Source organism: Petaurus breviceps, unplaced genomic scaffold, assembly GCF_028583685.1.
Source record: "Petaurus breviceps papuanus isolate PSGF00001 unplaced genomic scaffold, PetGlider_PUasm1.0 207, whole genome shotgun sequence".
Classification (NCBI taxonomy): Eukaryota; Metazoa; Chordata; class Mammalia; order Diprotodontia; family Petauridae; genus Petaurus; species Petaurus breviceps.
Window position 1 is genome coordinate 5,878,429 of NW_027185850.1, and position 25,535 is coordinate 5,903,963.

The 25,535-nt window shown below is 42.2% G+C and overlaps 1 protein-coding gene across 2 annotated transcripts in view; it reads right to left on the reverse strand.

Moving 5' to 3' along the window:
- LOC138164868 (leucine-rich repeat-containing protein 7) overlaps window positions 1-25,535 on the reverse strand; it is a 602,064-nt gene that overhangs the window by 386,139 nt on the left and 190,390 nt on the right. The window contains exon 3 of one of the 2 annotated variants that reach the window (XM_069092796.1): window positions 8,539-8,619. The exons of the other annotated variant lie outside the window; for it this stretch is intronic. Within the exon in view, the coding sequence (XP_068948897.1) occupies window position 8,539 (1 nt within the window). The 5' untranslated portion in view covers window positions 8,540-8,619. The remainder of the gene's footprint in view (window positions 1-8,538; window positions 8,620-25,535) is intronic. 2 annotated transcript variants of the gene reach the window in all.

Below are 25,535 nucleotides of genomic sequence, written 5' to 3' on the forward strand. Positions count from 1 at the left end.
AAATGAACCCAATGTTCTTTGTAATTAAGCCTCATTAGTAATTTATCATGAATATGGTCTTTGATTTCTCACTTTTTGATTTTGATTATAGTGGCAGATTAAGGAATGTCCTCAAAGGAAAGCAACATTAAACTGAGTACACTAGCTTTTTTAATTGCCAGAGTCCAGGAAGCAGTCAGGATTAGGCCTAGATGAACCCTTTAAAGATCAGAAAGAGGAAGACCATAAATGAAATAAGGCCTTCAAACTTTCCATTATCACCGGCCATTGGTGATTTCTCTCTGTCATCTCTGACCCTTCTTTTTTGACTTGCTTTCTGCTTGCTTCTAACTTGTTCACTGGAGAAGATCTCAGTGATTTTTAGCTGGGAGGGATCTTGGTGAGATGAGTACAAACTCTTCATTTTTTATTTGAGGGAAAGAGACTAGCCCAAGGAAACATAGCTAGTAAGTGACAGATTCGAGAGTTTGACTTTTGTTTGCTGAAGTCAATACCAGTGATTTTCTTATCAAATTACACTGCCCCTAGGAAAAAAAGACATAAATGGAGGACTCAACCATGATTGACAAGTCCTTGAAGGATTGTTACATGGAAAATGGATTCGAATTATTCTGCTTAGCCTCAGAGGGCAGAACTAGGTAGATAATTACAGAGAAGTAGGTACCATGGACAAGTCTCTGACAATTATTGCTGTACAAGAAGGATAATAGGTCTTCTTAGGAGAAAGTTACTTCCTGATCTCTAGAAACTGTTAAACAAAGACTGGGTGACCATCTTGTGAATTTGGTATAGAGAGATTCTGGTTTAGATGAAGCTTGACTAGATGACTTCTGAAGTCCCTTCAACTTTGGGATTTTTGATTCTGGAATTCTGTGACCTGGACCTCAACTTCAGATGTGACCTGTTTGTGGTGATTTTATATTCTCTTTTCCTTTTTTCTACCCTGTAGATGTCATAAGTCACAGACTACTTTGCCTTGCCTATATGACCTTGGGCAAATCACTAGATCTTTTTCTACCCCAGTTTCCTCATCTGCAAAATGGAGATATCAATGGCACCTCCCTCCCAGGATTGTTGTGAAGGTCAAATGAGGGAATAATCGGGAAGTGCTCAGCACAATGCCTGGCCTGTGGGAAGTGCTAACATCAATTTTAGCTATTATTCTGAGATTTTTGTTAACTCCTCAAGTCTCAAGCTCTTGAGCTATGGCATTAATAAGCAAAGACTCTTTTATACTTAGCATTTAAGTCTGAGCCCAGAAGGTGTATAGGCAGATTAAGTGGTCACCTTAAAACATCTGCTTAAGGAACATCATTAGATTAAGACACCTAATGCAAGGAACACTGAGAAGGATCTTCATGGCCCCCAGTGCTTCACTCAGCCTGGTGCTCATACCTGGAATACAGATCATCAAAAGAATGACACTTCTGCTACTACTAGCAGGGCAGCTGAGGTGGGCAATGCCCTTGGCTCTGGAAGACCTGAATTTGAATCTTGCCTCATACACTTACTAGCTCTGAGAGTCTGAGGGAGTCATGGAACTTCTCAGAGGGCAGTTTCCCCATCCACAAAATTAGATTCTAATTTCTAAGATTAGATTCTAAGTTTCTAAGGCCACTTTTAGCTCTAAATACATGATCCTCTGATTGAGAGTAACAACAGGCAGCATTTATATGGAACTTTCTGGTTCATAAAGCACTTTACACGCTACTTTATTATTAATAAGATACAAGGTCCCTAGGTTATATAAAGTGTCCCAAAAGTCTTAGGGCAGTCCTAAACTATGAAAGCTTAAAAAGTCCCCCAGGGCTTTGGAATACTTCGTATAACATTTTAAATTTGCACTTTGCTCACTATCTCAGAATTGAAAAGGACTTCAAAGGTCATCTAGTCTAATCTATGCCTGGCAAAGGATCCCTATTTGAACGGGCCCTCAAACCTATCCCTTCAGGTTGTGTTCCCTCCTCAGGTAAGGGTGTCTGACCTTTACTAGCTGAACTTCATGCACCTACTACATAGACTCCCTCACCCCAACCCTAATGAGGGTGGAGGCTTGATTATTGGCATCTTCCCTGGTCATTGCCTCAGGTACTGACATATTGGGGATTTCTTTCTTCCACTTTCCAGCATCCATGCTCCCACCTTCCATCACTGCCTGCTCTCTCAGTTGGCAAAGACAACTGCATCTCCTGCCCCTAAATCCTTCTTTGGTCACACTGGTTGCTATCCTTCCACCTCCAGTAATAATAACTCCGACCTAGCCCTCCCCAAGACTCTCTCCTCCTCTGCTCCCACCTCTTTCTGAGGATTTCCCTTTTCCCATAACTCCAGTCTCTAATCTGCCTCAACCACACACTGAAGGGGTTAACCTCCCACCCTCTCATGTTCACCTCCACCTGCCCAAGTCCCCAAATTCCCAGTCATAACTGGCTCAGCTGTTGTCTAGCCCAACACTCCACTTTACAGATAAGGCCAGGAGGCCCAGAGGGGTATACTTACTTGTAAGGTACTGAGGGGCAGAGCTGGGCTAAATCTGGGGACTCTTCCTGCCTCCTTCTCATAGCACTATTCTCAGAACTCTGGAGTTAAGGGGAGAGGAGATGATGGAGCAAAATTGGACCAAACATATTCATCAAACTATATGGTAAGCATAGTATTTTTAATGCCCATATATTCTGAAATATTTTATTTTTAAATTTTATTTTAATATTTTTTATTTATACTAATAACAATGGAAATTTTTACTTTGGTATAAAAGCATTGAGTCAAGTCATTGTATTTTTTTGTATAAAGTGATATAACAACTTAAAACCATAACAATGCTTTAAAAATGGAAGAAAAAAGTCTAATATCTCACTAATTCTTTCAGCTGCCTTATAGAGAGGTGTCAGACACACAGCCAGTAACCCCTAGGAGGCTGATTCATATCGAACTGTAACCGTGAAATATTTATCAAAATAAATAAAAATACAGTAGAACATAGATAATATTAACGTGTGGTTTTCCAAGTCAATCCATTGAGTCCTGCAGGCATTCTAATGTAGGGTTTAGTGGCTTCTACCTCTCTTTGAGTTTGTCACCACTGCCCTAAACAAGCATCTAGTTGTGTTATTACTATTATTTCTCTGCCAGTAGAGGATATATGGCATAATGGGTAGAGAGATGGTTTTCAAGTCAGTACAGCCTGGGTTCTAGTCCTATCTCTGGTCAGGCACATAACTCCTCATTGCTCTGGGTACCTCTTGAAGAGTAGTAATGGCAGGGCAGATGTGAATTTCTTCATCCAGGCTCCCATAGCTTGGAGTCTCTTAACCATTTTTGAGCCATAGGTTCCTTTGGCTGTCTTTTGAAAATTTCTCAGAATAATGTTTTTAGATGCATAAACTAAAATATATAATATTACAAAGGAAACCAATTGTATTGAAATACAGTCACTGCTCCCATCATGGTATGATGGAAGAAATCATGATCTGGAGAAAAAAATTCTCATTGCGTTGATGGAATCTTTTGATATCAGGCTAACACAGCCTTTTGGACCATTAGAGAAATTCCATGTACTGCATCTGGCCTGAGACATGCTCATTAAGAAGGAGGACAGTCAGACTGACCTTTTTACACCTGTCCTGACCCATCGCCACATCCTGCATGCAGACGTCATGGGGAGAGGCATGTCTTCAAAACCCCAAACCCAAATGACATCATCCTCTCTGGTGTCCTGTGGGTCTGGTGTTGTCTTGCAAAGATTTAGTGGGGCCTGGAACTCACTCAGGTCCCTAGTGGGCCACCAGAGGGGAGAACTCACTTGACTACCCCTGAGTTCTTTATTTTATGCTGGGAGCATGCAGGAGGCAGCACCCCCTCCCCCACCCCTACCAGGATAATACCAGTGGGAGTCAGGCTCCTATAGGTCAGGTGGGGCTCTAAGGAGGAGACAGTGGCAACAGCTGGTGCCAAAATATCCCGAGGCACTCACACTCATGCAAGCAAAATCAGAATTGAGAACTTGGCAACAGAAGATACTTGAGAGAGAACCCAGTCCAACCTCCACCTTCTTGCTGTGAGAAAGCTGGGGCCCAGAGAGACAGCAAGCCCTGGCCCCATCAGTCAGCCAATAATGAGTGGCAGAGCTGGGCGGTGAGCCAGGTGCAATGAAGCCTGGCCCAGGGCTCTTTCAAACATCCCGTAAGGGATGCTTTCACCCACAAAGTCACATTGGTGATTTGGGAGGTAAACTCCCCTCCCTTCTCCTTGCCTCCCATCCTCTCCTTTGCCCCAACCCTGAATGCTCTATGCTAACTCTCATGATGTCGTTGGTATTTCCCTTTCAAGGTCCATTTCCATCAGACTTCTCCAGTGTGGAGAGTGATGGCAGGGAAAGAACCCAAAGCATGAGCACCCCATTGGGCTTCTGCGTCTCTAGGCAAGGCCCCAAGAGAAGCCCAGTGTATGGCGTGGACACCGGACGTCACACGGAAAGCATCCCAAGCATACTTCATGCAGATCATCGGATTTCATTCTCACAACAGCCTGGTGAGACAGGCAATGCAGATATAATTATCCCCAGTTTATAAAGAAGAAAACAGACCCAGGAAGGCAAGTCACTGGCCCGGTGCCGTACAAAAGTGTGGGCTGTGGGAGCTGAACCAGGTTTTTCAAACTCGAAGTCCATATTCACTATGAAATACTACCGCTCAACCACCACAATAAGGTAGTGGATAGACAATTGGTCTCAATGGACAGAGGGAGTAAGGGAGGGAGAGAAAGAGGGAAGGAGAGAGAGAAGGAGGAAGAGGAGGGAGGGAGGAAAGGAAGAAGAAAGGAAGGAAAGGAGGGAGGAAGGAAGGAGAATGGAAGGGAAGGAGGGAGGGAGAAAGAACATTTATGAGGCTCTTACTATGTGCCAAGTACTTTTAAGGCCTGGGGATGCAAGGACATGGGCAGAATAGTCATTGCCCTTAAGGAGCTTAAATTCTAATGCATCTAAGGGGAGTTTCTAGTGAGGAAGTTACAGGGATGGTAAGTGGAGTCTAAGGACACTTGACTGACACATTGTTTTGGGAAATGTAGTGCAGATTCAATTGCTGTTCTTAGACCAGAGTTAGAGTTGGGAAATTAAGGGGAGATGGAAAGGACAGGACTGGGAGAGGAGAGGCACAGCAGCACTGCAGGCACATGGCCAGGGAGGAGAGTGCTGGGTTTGAGCTGGGCTTGCTATGTAGAGCTCTTAGCAATCAGTGACATAAGGGACCAGGTCAGCAGCTGGAGGGAACTGGAGTGCTGGGTCAGAGGTAGAGGCTGAAGTGCAGCAAATGATATGAACCTGGGCAGAGAGTCACAGGAAGGCTCTGAGACCCTGGGCAAGATGCTGAACCTCTCAGTGCTCCAAGCAACTTCCTGAGGCCCAGAGGCCCAGAACAATTGCTAACCCACCCAGGAGAGGAAGTTTCTTCACTGAGAGTTCCCTGTACCCTTGGAATCAAAGCTCAGCCCAAATAAGTCTGTATATATGTATATACATGCAAACACACATAAACAATATATATAATGTCATATATATGCAATATGTTCATGTGTAATACAATATCTGTATGTGCATGTAATGGGAATGTAAATTTTTAAGATCTTCCCTGCCCCTAGGCTAAAGTGCACCTGGATCCTGGGGTGGGAGGCTTGTTTTTCAGTAGATATTTCTTGATTGGCCAGTGAATCAATAAGGCTGTTACATTCTCCGAGCCAGAAGAAGGCTATATAAGCCCTGATGTGGGGCTCACTTTGAGAAGTGTTCTGTGATTTGATCAGATGAAACTCTGGGAAGCCGGTTGTTGAGAGCACCCCCCCCCCCCGTTTGGTATGGATGTAATGGTTGGACAGTTTGGAAAGCTGTCTACTTGATCTGTTTCTGTCTTGCTAATTCTGTCTGTATACTCTGAAGTTCAGGGTGCTGACCTTTTTACCCTGAACTAGGTAAATGATACATATTTGACTGATTAAAGTAAGCTTGTTAACCCATTTTGAGTTGCTTTCCTTTATCAAAGCAGATCCAAGAACCTGTATTGGCAGCCACCCTGGGGACGCTGGGGTGCTTGCTGCTACAGTGCAATATGGGCATCTATCTCTCTATGTGCATTACTGTGCCTGTGCAATAACAATGGTAGAAAGATGACTGGGAATCAATATATTTTTAAATATGAAGATAATCCGCATTAGTCGTTGGATAGACTAGATTAGATGAGATCTTACTGAATGTGACTCTTCAGGCCAAAACCCAGCCCTGCTTGTCTTTCTCTTCACCAGAGTTCCTAGCTCATTGTAGGTCCTCAAGAAATATTGGGAGAATGGATGGATGAATGAACGAGCTGGTTCTCAGGCAATCAGACAGCAACTTTCCTATGAATGGACAATCTTAGGGTCCATAACGACCTAGCCCATGACAGTGAAAAGAAGCTAGCTCTGTATTTATTTTATTAATTCAAAAATACGATCTTCATTAAGGTCTGTATGGGTGACATTTGGAAGAAGTGAAAAACTGGAATTTGACTTGCTTTTGGTCAAATTATTTTGTTTTTTCACCATATAAATATTAAATAAAATTGTATATGAGGCATTTGTCACCTGCAGTCTGTCTTCACTCTAGAGAGTAGCATTGGGGCAGACATTTCTGTACTAGCCTTTCATCTCGCTTTTCAGGCAGCCTTTCTTGATCCCCTTTGATGCTACTGTCTTGCCTCAATTAATTTATTCTGTCTATATCTTGTTCATAGTTATTTGCATGTTGCCTCCCCCATGTTAGACTCTTTGAAAAGAACTGTCTTTTGGCTTCCTTTATATTCCCCAGAATATTGTATAATGCCTGGCACATAGTAGGTGTTAATGCATTTTTACTGACTGGTTGATTTATACCTTCTTAGAAGTCTGACTCTCAGGAAAAGAAAGTTGGACTTTGAGCCAAAAGACCTGTATTTGAATCCCAGCTAGACCTTTTACTGTGTGACTTTGGGGAAGTAATTTTGCTTTTCTGTGCCCCCATTTCCTCATCTGTAAAATGAGGACATTTGAATAGATTACCTACAAAGACCTTTTTAACTCTGATGTTTTATTGTTTTGCCAAAGTACACCAAGAAATAGGCATTTTTCTATAGTTACGGATGCTTGGACTAGTTAAAGTGACTTAGTTTGAAAAGACAATGGAATCGTCTATTATTTATTACACAGCTCTTTTCTCATCTGTATTATCATCATCATCTTCATCAATGAGGCATTATGGGACAGGGGAAAGAATGCTTGAGTTAGAATCAGAGGATTTGGGTTCCAATCTCATCTTCCAGTTTCTTTACAAAATGAAGGCATTGGATAAGATGACCTCAAATCCTTTCAAAGTCTATGGTCTTGTGTGGAGTTTACAACACTGAGTGTTCTCAAAATTGCCTAGATTTATAAAAAGTATTAGTCGAAATAACCACTGATATAAAGACACAGCCCCCATGATTTGATTTAACCATCTGTCAAATAGACAAATGTGTTTCAATTGATGATTGCTTTTTCCCCCATTTGTAGCTTGTTTGTATCTCTTTGTTTGAATGTTAAGTAAGCTCACCCATTAGATTGCAAGCTCCTTGAGGGAAGGGGCTGTCTTCTGCCTCTTTTTGTGTCCCCAGTGCTCATCACAGTGCCTAGCACATAGTAAATGTTTAATAAATATTTATTTATTGATAGATAAACGTGTGTCTCCCACATCTAATGCTCACTGATTTGATAACAATCCTCCAGATACATTTCAGGACAAATCTTCTCCAACTTTATACTGAGGGTACAATGAAATCTTAGAAGTTTCTCCTTATTACTCAAATTTCTTTGCTTATCTTTTCCCATTTCAAAAGTCTTTTCCTGCCCACCCACCTCATTCATTAAAATGGTGTACTTTAACAAAAACATGCTTCCTATTCTGTGTCTTGGAAATGTCAGGACGTCCTGATACATTGAAATGAAAAATCCTCCAGAGACAGCAGCTTCTCAGAATTTTAAAAATGTAACCTTTCAAAAAGACTGGCTTTAATTCAAAAAGAAAACACTTTCATAAAACTATTTGTATTTAAGGATCCTGGGCAGATTTTATAGTTTTATATTATAATTAAAGTTATCATGCAATATAGGGACATCCATTTATTCTCTTCAGTAAGACATACATATTTTGAATTGGGCACAAAGAATAAGAAAACTGACCCAACAAAAGGCATCATACAGCAAGACCCTTTAAAGACTCAAATCATTAATGATATGAGATGAGCTTCCTAAAATTCATCCTGGGTATTTTCTCCCTAATTGATTTAAAGCTATCATGTATGCCCAATGAGCAGTGGCTGGTACCAACTGAAGATTCCGGGGCTGAGTTTGGGTCAATGACAGGGCTAGAATAGTGCCTGGCACATAGTAGGTGCTTATAATAAGTGTTTATTGATTGTTTGTTCCCTGAGAGGCTCACACTGCCAGAACATGAAGCATTCTACACTCTAAAGGGTAGAGAAATAATTGAGTATCTACTTGCTAGTTATTCCTGTCTCTGCAGACTTCTAGGATGGGACCACTTGGCCGTGCATTTTTTTGTCAGGTAGCGGAGGGCTCCTTTAAAAAAAAAAGAAGAAGAATGTGATTAAGTGCACATATACATGTAGGTGTGTCATCAAGCTGTAACGACATCTGCATGAGCATTTTGAACACAAATGGAACGGGGAGTATTCTAATCTGATGCCTTCCAAAGTGAAGTGTTTTATATCCAATAATATGGAACAAAGGTAACAGGACATAGGGACTCAAACACAATGTTATGGGTGAGTCAGCACAGTTTTTATTCAATTCAACAAGCATTGATTAAACACCTCTTCTGGTCAAGGCACTTGCTAAGGAACTGAAGATACAAAGATAAAAAGGAAAACAGTCCCGGCCCGCAGGGATCTTAGTCAGGAATGTGGCAGATATTAATTGATTTTAAAGTATCTGGTTCTCTAGCTTTATGTAGTTGCTCAATCAGGATTTAATATGTGTCCATTAGGTGCTAGGAACTGTGCTAGGTCCTGGGGATCCAAAGGAAAAAACCAAAGACCAATCCCTGCCCTCAAGGAGCTTACATTCTATGGAGGGAAAGCAACCTGTGCATAGACAATTACATGCAAAGTGTAAACAAAAATTCATCCCAGGAAGAGTATAAGCAACTGGGGGATAATTAGGATAGGCTTCTTCTGTGAGGTGGCATTTGAGCTATACAAACCCGAGATTCTAAATGTAGACTTAGGAGAGAATGTTCTAGATGGTAGGGAAAGAAGCTTGGGTAAAGGGACAGAGTCAGGAGATCAAATGCTGAATTTAGAGAAAAGCAAATAGACCAGTTTGACTGGAGCCTAGAATATGTGAGTGAAGCAATTCTGGAAAGACAGGCTGGAGTCACATCTGTAAGGGCATGACAGGGAAATCTGAAAAGGTTGTGTTGCATCCTAGAAGCGGTAGGGAGCCATTAAAACTCTGTTAGCAGGGGAATGAATGGTAAGATTTGTGCTTGAAGAACATCTTTTGGCATCGATGCAGAAGGTGAATTAAACAAAATCTATGAGCAAGGAAGAGACTTTCAAGGCTTCCTGCATATAATCAAGGAAAAAGAAAATGAAAGCTGGAACTAGGGTGGCATCTGTGTGAATAGAGAGAAGGCCACAAATACCAGAGCCCATTGAAGCTAATGAGTCCATCAAGCAAGAGAATGCAGAAGAAGAAGAAAGGGGGTCCAGGATGGAGCTCTAGAATAGATTCATGCAGAGGGACTGGGGGCAAGGATGGGGATTCAGCAAGGTAGCAGAGCTAGGCATGATCAGACAGGCAAGAGAAGCAGGAGAAAATGGCATCCCCAAAACCTGAGGAGTCGAAGCCCTGTAGTCAACAAGCATTTCTTAAGTACTTCCTACATACCAGGCACTGTGCTAAGTGCTGAGAATGAAAAGAAATCTAAAAAGATATTTGGGAGAAAAGGGGAGTCAGCATCATCCATTACTGTAGAGAGGATTGAAGATTGAGAGAAGTTTGTTGGATTTTCCAGTTAAGAGATCATTGGTCATTTTGTAGAGAGCAGCCAGCAGAGGGATGAGGTTGGAAGGATGTGAGATATGTGTGGGAGGAGAACTAGAAATGGGGAACAGACAATTTGGAGTCTGGCTGTATAAAAGGAGGGAAGGGATCAGATGATGACTTGAAGAGATAGTAGGGTGTCCCCAAGCTAATTTTTTTTGCATTTTTTATGATTTTAAGCAAAAAGCCCTTCCTCCAGTGATATCCTATGCCAATCTTTTTGTTTGGTTGCTAACAAAAGACCATTCATTAAGATGTTATTTCCTTCCTTTCTTCTTTTCCTTTTTTCCTTCCTTGATCAGTAACCAATGTGTCAAAAGATAGCATGGATTTCGTTTCATTTTAACAGTCTGTTCCTATTAAGAAATACACATCATCATCTATTATCATTCATATTATAAAAATGACACCATTTTTACAATAAACACAAAATCTGTATGTTAATTAAATGTTCTCATGTTCCTAGTAAATGCCATTTTGCATAGAGTTTGAAGGTTTCTGAAGTCTTTTACATACACCATCTCATTTGGTTACAATGAGAGCAGTGTAAGACAGGTACTTCAGGCTTTTGCATCCCCATTTAACAGATAAGGGTAAGTGGCTTGTGTCGATCAATTAATGAAGGCACCTTCTAGCATCTAGTAGAGAGATCACTACTCAATAACAGCATCACGCAGTGGGAAAGGACCAAGCAGAACAAACTGAGGCCCTTTGCATTGGAGATGAAATAACCCAAAGGATTAATGGGAAGTTAGTCCCCAAAATAAACAAGGAGAGAGTACGAGAAGACAGAGCTCCTTTGAGCAAATCCATTCCAGCACAGATAATAAGAACAATGATGAGTGTTAGCAATGATAGTAGAACGCACAGTATGTCCCAGCAGTCTGCTCATGGTTGCACAAAGGTGACCTTACTGATCCTCACAACAACTTTCAGAGGAAGGGGCTATCATTAGCCTCATTTCACAGTTGAGCAAACACAGGCAGACCAAGGTTAAGTGACTTGCCCAAGGCCAATCAGCGGGTGTTTGAGGCCAAATTTGGACTCAGGTCTTCTTGCCTCCAGGGTCAGCACTCTAAGCCAATGTTACCCAGTTGCTTCAGATATCACCTGGAGAGAGATTTGAGTTCAACATAAGGAAGAACTCAGTGTTGATAGGCATCCCCAAAGTGGAATGAGTTGCCTAATGGGAAGGAAGTGTTCATCTAAGGTTCGACTAAGGTCAATGTGTTATGGTCCTGTTACAGGCATGTTGTTTGATCGGACAATGTCTAAGGCCCCTTACAATTTTGAGGTTCCAACAACGAGCTCTAGGTGATTCATGTATGTTAGGACACATTCTGAGTCATTGTAATCACCACAAATCAACAAACACTTTTATTTCTAGAACTTGGCCCTTCTGTCACTGGGACAGCCTTAGGCCAGGGGTTAGGGAACTGGGTTTGGAGGTTAGCATGAGCTTCTGAGCTTGGACTCTGCTATGAATTAGCCCTGGAAGGAGGGAACCAGTCACTTCCCTGCCTCACAAGAGCATTTTCAAATAAAATTTAAAAACAGCACAGGGCTAAATATACTTTTTGGAGAATGGTGTTATTACTATGTGTTATAAATTACAAGTACAATTAGGTATCTGTGGTTGTCTCTTGCCAGTAAAGAGATTGCTTGTGAATTAGATGATATTATACCTTATTGATAGCTAATGGTTCATAATTTTTAAATCAAACATTTTCTCCTTCATGCAGACTCACTTTGCAGCAGGCACTGATTCTGAAACAATTATTTGCCCCAGGCACCCTGTGGTCTTGTCTCAAGGACTGCAGCATGGGATGGCAGGTTATGAAACTCATATATGTGATTGCATTAAGTTTCAAACAAGGGAAGGGGAGGGAATGCATATTTCTATAGAACTTTCTCTATGAAAGGCACTGTGCTGAGGCCTTTACCAATATTATCTCGTTTTATCCTCGCATCTTGGTAAGGAGGTGCTGTTGTCCCCGTTTTACAGTTGAAGACACAGAGGTATTCAGAGGTTAAATGTCATCCAGCTAGGAAGATTGAGGTCAAATTTGACCTCAGGTCTTCCTGACTCCAGGCCCAGCACTCTAGGCCTTGTGGTACCCAGCTGCTGCTGCAGTCAGTGGCACTTTCTTGGAGACCAGTGATCTAGAGCATGGCTTCATTTCTGCCTGACTCCTTGCTAGGAAGCTCTTTCTCATATTGGGCCTAAACCTTTCTCCCCTTTAACTTTTACCATTGAGTCTAATTGTTTCATTCTCTGGAGCTACATGGAATAAATCAAGACAATTTCATTGCAGGACTGCGGGAATGGTATAGACACGCCCTTGGTCACTTGGGTGTCAGAGAAATAAGCAAGTCCCCAAACCTTAAAGCCAAAGTACTCTGTATGACCATACTCTCTCAGAGAAGGAAAAATGAAATAAAACGTGTCCACAGAGATTACTAGGTTTATAGGCAGAGGAGGTGGGATCAGACACTACATCTGTCACTACCTGTGTGACTTTGGGAAAGTCACCTCACCTCTTTGGCCTCAGTTTACTCTCTGTAAGATGGGAGGTGGGGTGGCCTCTCAGGTCCCTTTGAGAACTAAGTCCATATCCACTTATTTAATATGAGATCGGGGAAAAGATTTCAAAGTGAAGAATCAGCCACGCCTAAGCAGAGGAAACTGGACAGAATCCAGACCAAGCCAGGATGATGCCCGCTCAGTGGGGTCTTTTTAAGTGATGTTTGATTTTTCTGTTACAAGGGACACTGTGTGGTTGAGTCACAGCTCCTGACCCCATTCAAGAGAAAAACAAGGTGGTGGGATACAGAGACACACAAACCTAGCACAGAAGACGGGCAGGGCAGAACAGTGACCAAAACCTGAGGGCTCAGGAGATGCTCTCCCGCCTTTGGCCTAACACTCGCCTGGCTACCTGAGGCCTCCAGCTTAGGAGGACTTGAAAAGACAAGTATTGTTTGGAAGCTTTCTGAAAAAACTGCATGCTTTAAGCAAGAAGGTGGGGGGTTTGTCTTTCTAGTTTCAAGTAATTTAACCAGCAATTCTAGAAAATTTATTCTACCAACTTAGTATTCTCAGTGTATGTAAATCACCCCTCAAAGGCCCCTGAACATCTGGGATTTCAGGCACAATAAAATTCTTGCTAATGTACGCCTCCCCCAGTGCTGGTCACGAAGAAGTAAAATGCGGGACTGAGAAGATTGAAGTTAGATCTTTTTTTTTTTTTTGCTTTGTGAAGGGGGAAATGCAGGGAAATTGGGGTTAAGTGACTTGTCCAAGGTCACATGGTTAGTACGTGTTAAGTGTCTGAGGTTGAATTTGAACTCAGGTCCTCCTGACCCCAGGGCCAATCCTCTACTCACTGTCACCTAGCTGCCCCTGGAAGTTCAGAGCTTGACTGACATTTCATAAGGAGAGAAACCTCAAGCAAATAACTGAGCCTCAGCCTGTTTCCTCCTCTGTAAAGTGGGAGTGATAATAAAGCACCACCCTCACAGGGCTGTTCAGAGGCTCAAATAGTGCTTTCTGACCCTTAAGGAACTAGGTCGATGTCACAGCTGTCATCATCTTCCTCCTCTTCATCCTCATCACTAATCTTCAGCCTGATGATATTCTTCTCTTCAGAGGCAGCTACACGGTGTCATGGAAAGAGCTCTGGATCTCAAGTCAGGAAGACCTGAGGTCAAATTTGGCCTTGGATACTAATTAGCTGTGTGACCCTGGGCAAGTCCCCTAACCTCTAGACCTGCCCCAGTTTCCCCATCTGTAAAAGGATAATCCTAACCGCACCTGCATGACAGGATTTTTCTGGAGACCAAATCTGCTTCCTTCATCCATACCTCCTTTCTCCCAACACTGCCCTCATCCTGGCACAAGCCTTCATCACCTCACACCTGGACTGTTGCAGTAGCCTGCTGGTGGGTCTCCCTGTCTTGTCTCTCCTCCCTCTAATTCATCTGCCACTCAACTTTCACACTGATCTTCCTAAAAAACGGGTCAGACCATCTTACCTCCCTATTCAATTGACTGTAGTGTCACCTCCAAGATGGAGTGTAAATCCTCTGTTGGGCTTTTACAGCCCTTCAAAACCTGGTCCCTTCCTAGGGCTCCAGTTTGCTTGCATCTTACTCCCTTCCTTGTACTTTTCAAGATGCGGCATTGGCTTCCTGGCTGTTCCTCCGGCAGGACTCCCCATGTGCCATGTGCCTTCTCTAGGCATTTCCTCTGATGACCCCTGACTCCTGGAATGCTGTCTTTGTTTAGCTCACCTCCTGGATTCTCAGGCTCCCTTCAAGTCTCAGCTAAAACCACGTCTTCTCCAAGAAAAGCCTTTTCTAATGCTCTTTTGTCCCTCTGAGCTTATCCCCAATTTACCCGGCACACATCTTGTTTATACAAAGTTGCTTTCATGTCATCTTTCGCCTCTTTCTGGGAGCTCCTGGAGAGGAGGGTCTGTTGTGGCCTTTCTTTGTGTCCTCAGCACTTAGCAGAACTCCTGACATACAGCAGGTGCTTGATAAATGCCTGTGGATTTGATTCGACTTAAAGGCCATCTAGTCCAAACCCCTCCTTTTATGAATGACAAAACTGAGCCCCAGAGAGGTTAACCTACTTGTCTTGAGTCACACAGACAAAGAAAAAGCCATTTTTGGAAGCCCTTGGATTCCATACCCAGTACCTCTATCTTTCCACAATACTACATTACCTTCAAAAACTATAGTGCAGAAAAGTCATTGATAAAACATGTGAATAGATTAATCCATAAGCTCTCAGAAGGTAGAGACCATTCTGTGTGTGTGTGTGTGTGTGAATGAGTGTGTATGTGGGTGAGCACTGTGTATTTGAGTGTGTGAGTGTGTGTGTGTTCTATTCAGTGCTTGCCCAAAGTCACCCAGGTGACAAGCAGAAAAGACAGGATTTGAACCCAGGTTCTAGGATCCCCCATCTGGGGACTATCTTTCCACAGTTCAGATTGTCTTAAAGGACCATGATGCAGCACCAAAAGCCTCCATTCTTTTCAACAGATGAATTCACAGCCTCTGTCCCAGAGACCCGTGTTGTCTTATTGGTGCACCCTCGCCATGCACATCCCTTTCAGAACTTGCGAACGTTAAACAATGGCAAATGTGCCTGGAAGGCAGAACCCTAGGTAATAAATGATCTGACCAGATTTCGGTGCCAAGAACTCTAACTCCTGGTCTCTCACAGCAATTGCCTTTAAATGAGAAAGCTTAGTGGAAAACTTTAAATATTTATCAAAATTAACCTTCCAAATCCCAGAGGCCCAGTGTTTGACAACATCAAAGCTGGAAACCTCCATTTCAAGCTACTTAGCAAGTGAGAACTAACAATGAAGCCCAGAGCCAGGCAAGCTGGGGTTCAAAGGCTTTGAAATGTCAAAAGGGAAAGGTAACCTTAACACTTGGAAATCAGCACTGAATTAGCTGGAGAGCTCCGAGCCTCCTTGGAATCCCAGCTTGGTAGATTGAGAGCTGTCCCCTGACTGATTGGATGGTGTGATTTCGATGTAATATTCATTGGCTGCGCTAGGTGCTCCCTGGACCAGAGACCTTGCAGAGCTTAGAAATGTGATAAACAAACCTAACAGGGCATTTTGCACAGTGAGATCTAAACATCAGCTCGAAAGAACTTTGTGAGGTCACTCAGGCTATTCATGCACCTTAGACTCGGGGGATTATGGATACAGAGCTAGAAGACACCTTTGATGCCACCTGATCCATATTTTACCGATGAGTAAAGTGAGGTACAAAGACTTGTCAAACATCACACAGGTGGGGACAGAGGAAAGATTGCTACCTCTGCTGACTCCAAATCTTATGCTCTCACCACTCTATCACGGCCCCCTCCCTTCCTACCATCACTGTTATATATACAATGGAAGGGATACTGGCTTCAGACGTAGATGACTTAGGTTTAAATCCTCCATTTTTCACTTATTACTTGGATCATTTTTAGCAAGCCAGTTAACTTATTTAGGCCTCAGTTTTCTTACCTGTAAAATGAGGGAGTTGGACTAGGTGGCCTCCAAGGTCCCTTCCAGCTCTAAACTTATGATCATATGAGCCCACAACTGTAATTAAATTATTCCTGAGGGATAAATATGTCTTTTTTCTAAAGGCTTCACAGAATTACAGCCAGAGGCTATCTTGTCTAAACATAATAGGAATACCTTTACAGCAGAGTAAGCACTCAATAAATATTTGTTGACTGACAACATTTGAGACATGATTTGCTTTCATGACCTCCTTTGGGCATGTGTTCTCCTCAAAGTCAGAAATTCTTCTTTAAACCTCGTGTATCATAATGATTGTAACTGTATCGACACTCATGTTGTACTAACACATTTGTAGGTTTCAATTAGGATAAGAATGGAGGAAAGGGAAAAGGATGCTAATGATAGCTCCCATGACTTAGTACACAATGTGCTAAATTGGGAGTCAGAGGACCAGGCATTAACTCCCAACTCTTACACTTGCTGTCTCTGGGAACTTGGGCAAAGTTTGTAACTTCCATAGGCCTCAGTTTCTGAACCTGTCAAATATGAGGGATTGGACCAGATGATTTCTAAGCCTGAGATTTATGCTCTCTTAATTGATGTAAATTTTATAAACGTTTCCTTCAAAATGACCCTGTGAGGGACATGGGGACAATTTATTTTCATTTCAAATACCACCTCTGAAACATAATACGTAATTTTGACCAAGTTACTCTGGCTCTCAGGTCTTGGTTTCCTCCACTGTAAAATAAGGATGTGAGACAAGATGACCTCATAAGCCTCTTCCCCTTTTGACTCTGAATCTATGAATTAATTAAGTGCTTCCCATGAATGTGGCCTACTGGTGGGGCTGAAAACAAACAAAAGGAAGGGAATAGTCACTGAAGAGCTCACATTCACCGGGGGCAGAAACCACAGATTCTCTTGATGTGTCTGTGATTTCATCAATGTGAGAGTTCTCTGCAACAATGTGGGTCACAACCTATCCTTGCCTTGTTTTCCTGCACAATTCTTGTCTTTTATCATCCCACGTATCTTCCAGTGATGATCTACCAATGGTAGAGGCCTCTCAATTGTCTTGACATTGGCATGGGGTCCATTGGGGTTCACGCCTGTAGTTAGTCCATACAGTAGGTAGCAAAAGTACCATGCCTGCCATTTTACAGATGAGGAAACTGAGTGTGGGATTAGACTTATTCTGTACAGCTTCAGAAGGCAGAACTAGGGAAAAAATAAAACTTCCCCAAGCTTAACAGTATCCCAAAGTCAAGAAAAATCCACATATAATTGTAAAGGTGAATGCATAAAATACTATTGTGCATTAGAAATGAGGAAACAGATTATTTCAGAGAGACATGGGAAGACTTGTATGAACTGATGCAAAGGCAAATGACCAGAACTTGATGAACACTTCATATTACCGTGTTTCCCTGATAATAAGACACTGTCTTATTCATTTTTTTGGACAGAAAAACACCAGAGGGCTTATTTTCAGGGGAGGGCTATATTTATATTTATCTCTTGCTTATTAATCTGTATTTCTATCTCCCATCTCTTTTTATCTATCTATATTTCTACCTATTTTTTCTCTTTCTTTTTATCATCTATAATTCTGTCTACAATCTCTCTTTTTTCTGTTCTCTCTCTCTCCCTCCCTCCTTCCCTCCCCCTTTCTCTCCTTTCCTATCTACATTTCCATCTACCATACTTCTCTCCCTTTTTCCCTCTCTTTCTCCTCTATTGCCCCCCCCCAGTCAGTTGTAATATTTGGGGCAGTTATTTTAGAAGGACCCTTGTTTAACTGGAGAGTAACCATATAAAACCAACTAGAATGATTCAAGGCCCTGATTTCATGCCATATGAGGATCAGTTGAAAGATTGGGGGACACTAATTGGAGAGAAGAGAAGACTTAAAGGGGAATGTGATTGCTGCTTTCAGATACTTGCAGGGCCATCTTGGAGAAGATGAATTGACTGGTTCAGCTTGGTCTCAGAGATCAGAGAGAGTAGAAATAGAGGGGAGACTTCAAAGAAACAGCCTTTGCTAGCTCTAAGGAAAACCCTTGTAACCACTGGAGCTATTCCCAAGTAGATGTGGCCATGATGGGAGGAAGGTATGGACTCCTGCTCACTGGAGGTCTTCAGACAAAGACTAGATGACCACTTAGTGAGGATTGTTTTTCAGCTATGAGTTGGATGAGATGTCCACTGAGGTCCTACCCAGCTCTTAAATTCTGTGGATCCTATGGCCTTGGAGTCAAGCAGAATAGTTTGGCTTTGATGCATAAGGCAAAAGGAGAAATTATAGGTTTCCAAGTGGGGAAGCCATGAAGCCATGTGATGAGAACAATGTTTTTACAAGATCAGTTTGGCAGGGTTGTGTAGGCCAGGTTGTACTGGAAAGAGATTAGCACCAGACAGGAAACCAATGAGGGTACAGGTATAAACCAGAGATCCTGAAGGCCTAGATGAGGGCTTAGCAGGGAATCTGAGTCACCACTTCATGTCTCTGGGCACTGTAAGCCCAAGAAACTTTAAAGACATTTACAGCTCTCCATTTACAATTCTCTAAATAGGCATAGAAAGCACAGCTATTTTTTGTTAGTTGGGAGCTCCCAAATAATCTCAGTGAGTATCAAAGATTGGTGGTGAATCCCAGCATACTGTACTTTAACCTTCTGCCAGGAATGTCTGAGTTATGTGACTTATCTATGGACACAGAGATCAGAGAGCAAATGGCATGACACATAGCACTGTAACAGCCGCAGACACTTTCAACACTCTCAACGGTCCTGGGTTGATCAGCGACAGAAGGTCAGAAGTATCCCTTCCTTTCCATACAAAGTCATACCAGATGTGTCCAGGGATGGACATATCTAAATGTCCACAGCTGCATCATCCCAGGCAGGACAGGTGAGAGTGAGAACAGTGGCAGCATGGTGTCTTGTGGAATGGCCACCAGAAGGTTCCCCACTGAGAGACACCTTTAAGACCAAGTGGTATAAAGGACAGATGACCAACATTTGTGTCACAAAGGCCTGACTTCAAGCTCTACCTCTCACCAATACTGTCTGTGTCATCTTGGGCAAGTCACTTAAGCTTTCATTAACACGAAAGAGCTTTCTAGTAGTAGGAAGTACTTGCAGGGTCATCTTGGAGAAGATCGAAAAGAGAAATTGCTGCTCTGCATTGGTGAAGGTATATGGCACACCAGGAATGCTATAGACTGATGAACTCCAGGTCCAGACCAAAAACAAACAAGTAAACAAACAGACCCTGCCAACGAGAATTGTACTAGGTCACCTTAAGAGTAGCACAGGAAAGACTCATGATAGTCAGTGTGGGGAACTCTCAAGTGTGAACATTCCCTCCACCTGCACAGATAACCTGCCTATAATTTAGAAGACACACAGACAAATTCTAAGGAGTTTTCTGAGGCATTGGCCACTTAAGCAATGCTAGAGGTCATATAGCTATCAAGTGGGAGCAGCAAATTCCAACCTTGGTCTCCCTGACTTCAGACCTAGTACGGCTACCTCTTTGGATTAAGTAATCTTTGTATTGTGAAGGATTTGCCTTATGTGTGTAGTAGATATAAGACTATCAGAAAGAATAATATTTATGTTTAGTTATTAAAATATTTTGTCATATGAAATGAATTGTCTCATAGGATAATTATTGTTATCAGTATTGGTTGATATATTTAAGGTTTGCACAGAAATAGCACACATCTCATTTGACTCTCATAACAACCTATGTGTGGTAGGTGTTGTTATTATCCCCATCTTACAGATGAGAAAACTGAGGCTGAGAAAGGTTTAGTGATTTGCCCAAGGTCACAAAATGGTTAAGTGTTCAAGACAGGATTGGAACTCAGATCTTCCTGATTCCCTATCTATGACACCTAACAATGATAATAATAGATACTAAAAATGACTGTTATTTGTTCCTTCAGGTAAATCATCTAGTGGATATATTTTTAGCTCACAGATAACCTGTACCTCTTTCCCCACACCCATGCCCATTTTCAGTTAATGGTAAAAAATAAAAACAAAAGCAAAAACAAAAAACAAAAAAAACACAGTTACAGAAATTTTTATTAAGCATTCAAATAAATTCATTCACAAGCAAAGTCCACAAAGGGCTTTTCAATTTCCCCATGAGTTGACAATATCAAAGACTATCAATGGCCACTTTGCCTTGGAGGAACCAAGTTTTTGCTAAGATAATAGACTAGATTCTACTTGCCTCAGAAACAGCTCATCAAAACAACTATTCCTTCACCACCAAAGGTTGTAAGAGATGACATCAATAGTTGAGAAACTTCAAAATGCTGCATGACCCTAAATCAAAACAACAAGGTAGTAAGATAGGATGAATCAAGCCTGGTCCAAAAAATGCATTTTAAGGACTGTCACTGAGCTGGAGCCCTGTATAAGGGAGAGGAGCCATGGTGTGAGGAAACCCTGGGTCCAAATTCTACAATGGACACATACTGGCTGTGTGACCCTGGACAAGTCAATGAACCTTTCTCTGTGCCCCAGAAACTTCCTAAAGATTATGTTACCCCAAAATGCCAGGTTATGTTTGTAGGGGGAATTTCCTCAGTGATAATTCTATATACAAATGAAATAATAGGCATAACTACTCTCTTCCCCTCCAAAGGAAAAAAAAAATATGAAAAGTAATACAGTTCTGCACTCCCTTCTGGGATTACAAAGATAGAAAACAACACCAAAAAAACCCAGTTCCAGCTGTTAGGGGCCAAACATTGTAGTAGAGAGGACACAACATGTGAGCAAGTAAGTCTATAGACAAGATCATTTGAGGAGGGTATGGGTACTAAGAACTTGGCGGATTAGATATGAGAAAAGGTTCAGGAGGAAGGCAGAATCATACAATGGGAAAAGCACTGGTCCTTTGGAGGATCTGAGTTCAGATCTCCCCACTGTCATTTAGTGACTAGGTGACCTTAGACTTCAATATCCTCATCTGTCAAGTGAAGACTTTGACCTCTGCTGTCCCTTCCAAGCCTAGATCTAGGATGCTCTGAAATCTCCCAATAGTGTCTCCATCTTCCTTCCCCACACATCCCAGCCTTTTCTACAAGCTGATTGGTTCTGAGCAGCTGAAGGCTCCACAAATGGATCAGCCATCTGCAGAAGAGGTCATCTCTGCACTGTTTAATGACAGCATAGATGAGATGCAGCAGCAGCAAAGAAAAACGATGGCTGTGTGATCACCAGCATAATCGATCCTCAGATGAGTTAACGGGCTTGGGTAATGGCTAATCATAAAACTGCTCACCCTGCTCTGATTGCCATCGATTTTCTCCAAACACAAAATCTAATTATAGCTGTTGAGTATGCATTCCACTCAGCCTGCTCCCCAGCCCATATTTCACACCTGATCAGAAGTCTTCATTGCAAGTCATACATTTTCCCAAATGCCGTCATTTTCTATTCAATTTAAAGAACTTTTTTAAAAAAGTTTCTTCTGCCTGCCCTTAATGCCAGCTAATCTTGTGCCTATATATTAATTGTTACCCAGTTATTTCTTTAACCCTGTCACACTGTGGGCAATGAGGCTCTTAGCAAGAGATGGCAGCTTATAAGTCAAGAATGAAAAGGCCATTGGGTTTAAGCATTTTCCTGGTGGTTTTTTTCCTCTCTTAATTAATTTTGTTACCCTTTTAGTTAAGAGCCCAGTGAGAAAGGAAGGACAAGGAAAAACCATAGGGAAGGCTCGTACACAATTCTGCGGACAGCGAGGTAAGAAAGATCACCCCCAGTGGATAATCTCTTATAATTCTGTCTAGCACAAAGTATTATTAATAACAGCATATCCTCAAAAATTGTGTCTATCACACAAGCTGTCATGTTTATTGTCATCCAGAGTGCAGATCAAGGATTGGAGAGAGAACAGTGTGAGCTGTGGCTCCTGATCATGTGCTCTGTCTTGTCTGACAGCAAACTGCTAGGCATGTGACATCAGCTTTCTGGCTGGGGCATCACAAATACCTCAGGTTGGAACATGACCTTGGTCAAACCTGCCATGTCACAACTGAAAAGCAGAGAGCAAACACATTATTCACTCCTCCAATGGGAAGGCAAATGTCCCAAACAGTCCCACAGCTCTCTCTCCTCTCTCCATCTTTCCCTTTCCCCATCCCTCCCCTCTGTCCCCTTTCTTCTCTCACTCTCTCTTTCTTCCTTTCTTCTCTTTTCTACTTTTATCCTTTCTCTCCTTCTTTTTCCCTCCCTCTCCTTTATCCCTCCCTGACCTCAAAGTATTGCCTTCTGATCTGCTTGCCATGTCTCCTAAGGGCTCCTGGATTTTGCCATCCCTCTGCAGATGGACCTAAAGGTCCAACAGGTCTTTCCATTCATCATCGCATTGTACTCTCCTTTATATATCACCTCTACTTTCCTCTCCTATCCCATAATTCCCTTTCTTAGCCTTCTTCCTTCCTCTCTCCTTCCTTTCCTACCTTATCTGTCCCTCTCTCATCATTTTTCCCTCTTTCCCCCTTTTCTCTTTCATGTTTCAATAAAGACACTCATGTTCATAATGAACAGTACTTGAAGTCAGACAAAACTCAGGCACTTACCTAGCTGTGTAAACACAGTAAGTCACGCAGTTTTTCTTAGTCTCAGTTTCTTTACCTAAAGTCTTTGGGGTGGGGAGGGATAGCATCTCCAATATTAGAGTATCAAAAGGGATAACTAACTCTTTGCACAGTCGATGAGGGAACTTAATATGGCTTCTCACTTTTGTCTAAAGCAATTGGCCTCAGCTTCACTTTTGACATTTCCTCCCTGATAGTCTATCCTTTATGCCAAGCACCAGTTCAGAATGCAATAAAAATCATCTTATATTTATCTTCGGATAAAACCCCTTATAATAATACAGACAGCAAATAAAGAAGAGTTCAACAAAGCAGGGACTCTCCTGAACAGGGGTCAGCAAACCCCTGAGCTAAGAAAACTTTCTGCATTCTTTAATAAAGTTTAATTGGATTTAAAATATAAACAAAGACTTTCTTAGCTTCCCCCAGTGTTGGATTTTGTCAGCTCCTGCTCTAGAGAATTACATTTCTAGCTGGCCAGGCACTGATGAGACAGGAGAGAGAAAGGAGGGGGGAACCACTCTGTCCCACACTATGGGGGCTAGGTACATTCAGGGATCTAGCACATTCTGGGAAGGGGAATTATGCCTTAATTGGGCTGTGAACCTGACAAGACTCTAACTGTTCACTTTGGTGTGATGGGACTTTTGGAGCATGCCCAGATTGCCCCAAATGGAGGCATACTGTGTCTCTACCAAGTGGGTGGACACAGTTTCGTTTGATTGGCTAAGTAGCCAGAAAGGCTGTGTATCGAAAACTGGCCAGACTGAGGCAGTTTCTCTTTTTCTGGATCACATTCTTTCCTGCTGTGCTTAAATGGTGAAGATCCTGGTTCACCCACAGCCCAGATGCCACAAATAGAGCTGATTAGAAGGAAAGGATTTTCTTTCCCTCTCTTTAATCCCAGTCTTGAGAAACGAGCCTGGGGGTATTTGCCTTGTTATGTCTAAGAAGTTTCATGTGCAGACAGTGGTCCCCACTGAACCTAAGAGTTTGAGCTATGATTCCAGGAAGGATGGTGCCGTCAGTTAGCCTGGGAGGGAAGCCCTAACGGACCAGAGTACCAGGATGGAAATGGATTTGGAGCTGGGACTGTGCTCTGTAGGGACAGAGATAAACTGTTTTATACCTTTGAGGTAAAGACAATTTTGTAAAAGTTAATCCGACTGTTTGTTAGTGACTCAGTGGAACTGGAATGCAGGGGTATCACCTACACTTGAGGAAACACCATCAATTGGGGCTGGAGACCTTTCTAGAGAGCCTTGACATCCCCAACCCCTTAAAGGTGGCTGGTGAACCCAGCGGAGGGTGAAATCCAATCTAGCTGGCCTTCTGGGTGCTGAAGGCCAAGGCAGGCAGTGTGACAGCTGTGTCCAGTTCAGGTTAGTGGTGCCCTCCCCTGATATTGGTTCATTGCTGACCAATTGAGTCCATTCTCATCTTTCTTTCCACCACAAACATTCCCAGGCTTCTCCCATCCCTGGAGGCTTCTCCTTCTCATGATCCTTCAGTCCTTCCTTCTAGAAGGGAAGAGTTTAACTTCCAACCACCCTCTTAGTTGATGAGGGGCTATGTGGACAAAATGCTTTGCAAACTTTAAATCAGCATAAAAATGTAAGCTATTGTAAAATGATCCATTATGGTGCCTGAACATCTTGTTGCAGAAATCTATCTTAAAGACAAAATATTGGGCTTTGGGATATATTTGGTAACCTACACAGGGAAGATCTTTTAAGTTTTTGACTGTATAGAGATAGCACATTAAAAAATATATAACGTTTAGAGCTGGAAAAAAACTGAGAGATATCTTGTTTTGCCCTTCCATTTTAGAAATGAAGATTCTCCTGCCCAGAGTCACAAAATGCCTGATCCATTATCACACAACTAAGTTGAGAAAAAACTTGAATTGGAACCGGGTCTTCTGACTTCAAATTTAATATCCCTATCTCCTGCCCCCAATATACCATACTGTTATCAAGAAAATGATCCCCCCAAAGGAAAATTAGTCAATTCCTTCTGGCTTTCCATGGCAGTAAATCACAGAATTTCAGAGTTTACTGGAACCTTGGAGTTCATCTAGTTCAGTCTGAGCTAAAACCATGATCTCTTCTAGAGAATTCTGAAAAAGTTGAAATCCTGCCTTTGCTGGACCATCATTGGTAAGGAGAAGTCAATTAGAGTGAAGAGCTCTCATTTTTGTTTTTAAATGTATTTTTATTTCATTAAATATTTCCCAATTATTTTAAAAATCTTTTAATATTCATTTAAAAATTGTTTCAAATTCTTTCTCCCTTCCACCTCTCCCCCACCCCTTAACTCACACACACACACATTCACACACACACACCCACCCACACACACACCCCAAGAAAAATAAAGTGAAACAATCTGCTTCAATCCGCACTCAGAGCACATCAGTTTTCTCCCTGGAGGTGGAGAGCATCTTTCATCATGAGTTCTTGGGAATTGTCTTGGATCATTATCTCGATCAGAGATAGAGAATGAGAACATTCTGGGAAGCTTTTTCTTTTCTTATGTCAAGCAGAAACTTTATCTTCTGCAACTTCAATGTACTGTGCCAAGTTCTGCCCAAACTCTCTGTGCTTCAACCCACCCCCTTCCACCCCATTATCATCTGACTTGCTGGTGCTCCTAAGGTGTCCTGTGAGGAAAATGAATTTAAAGCTGCATCATTTTATTATTAATATTGACTTCTAAGCCTCCCCTCCCCCCCCCCACCCCCATTTCAGTATAACTTT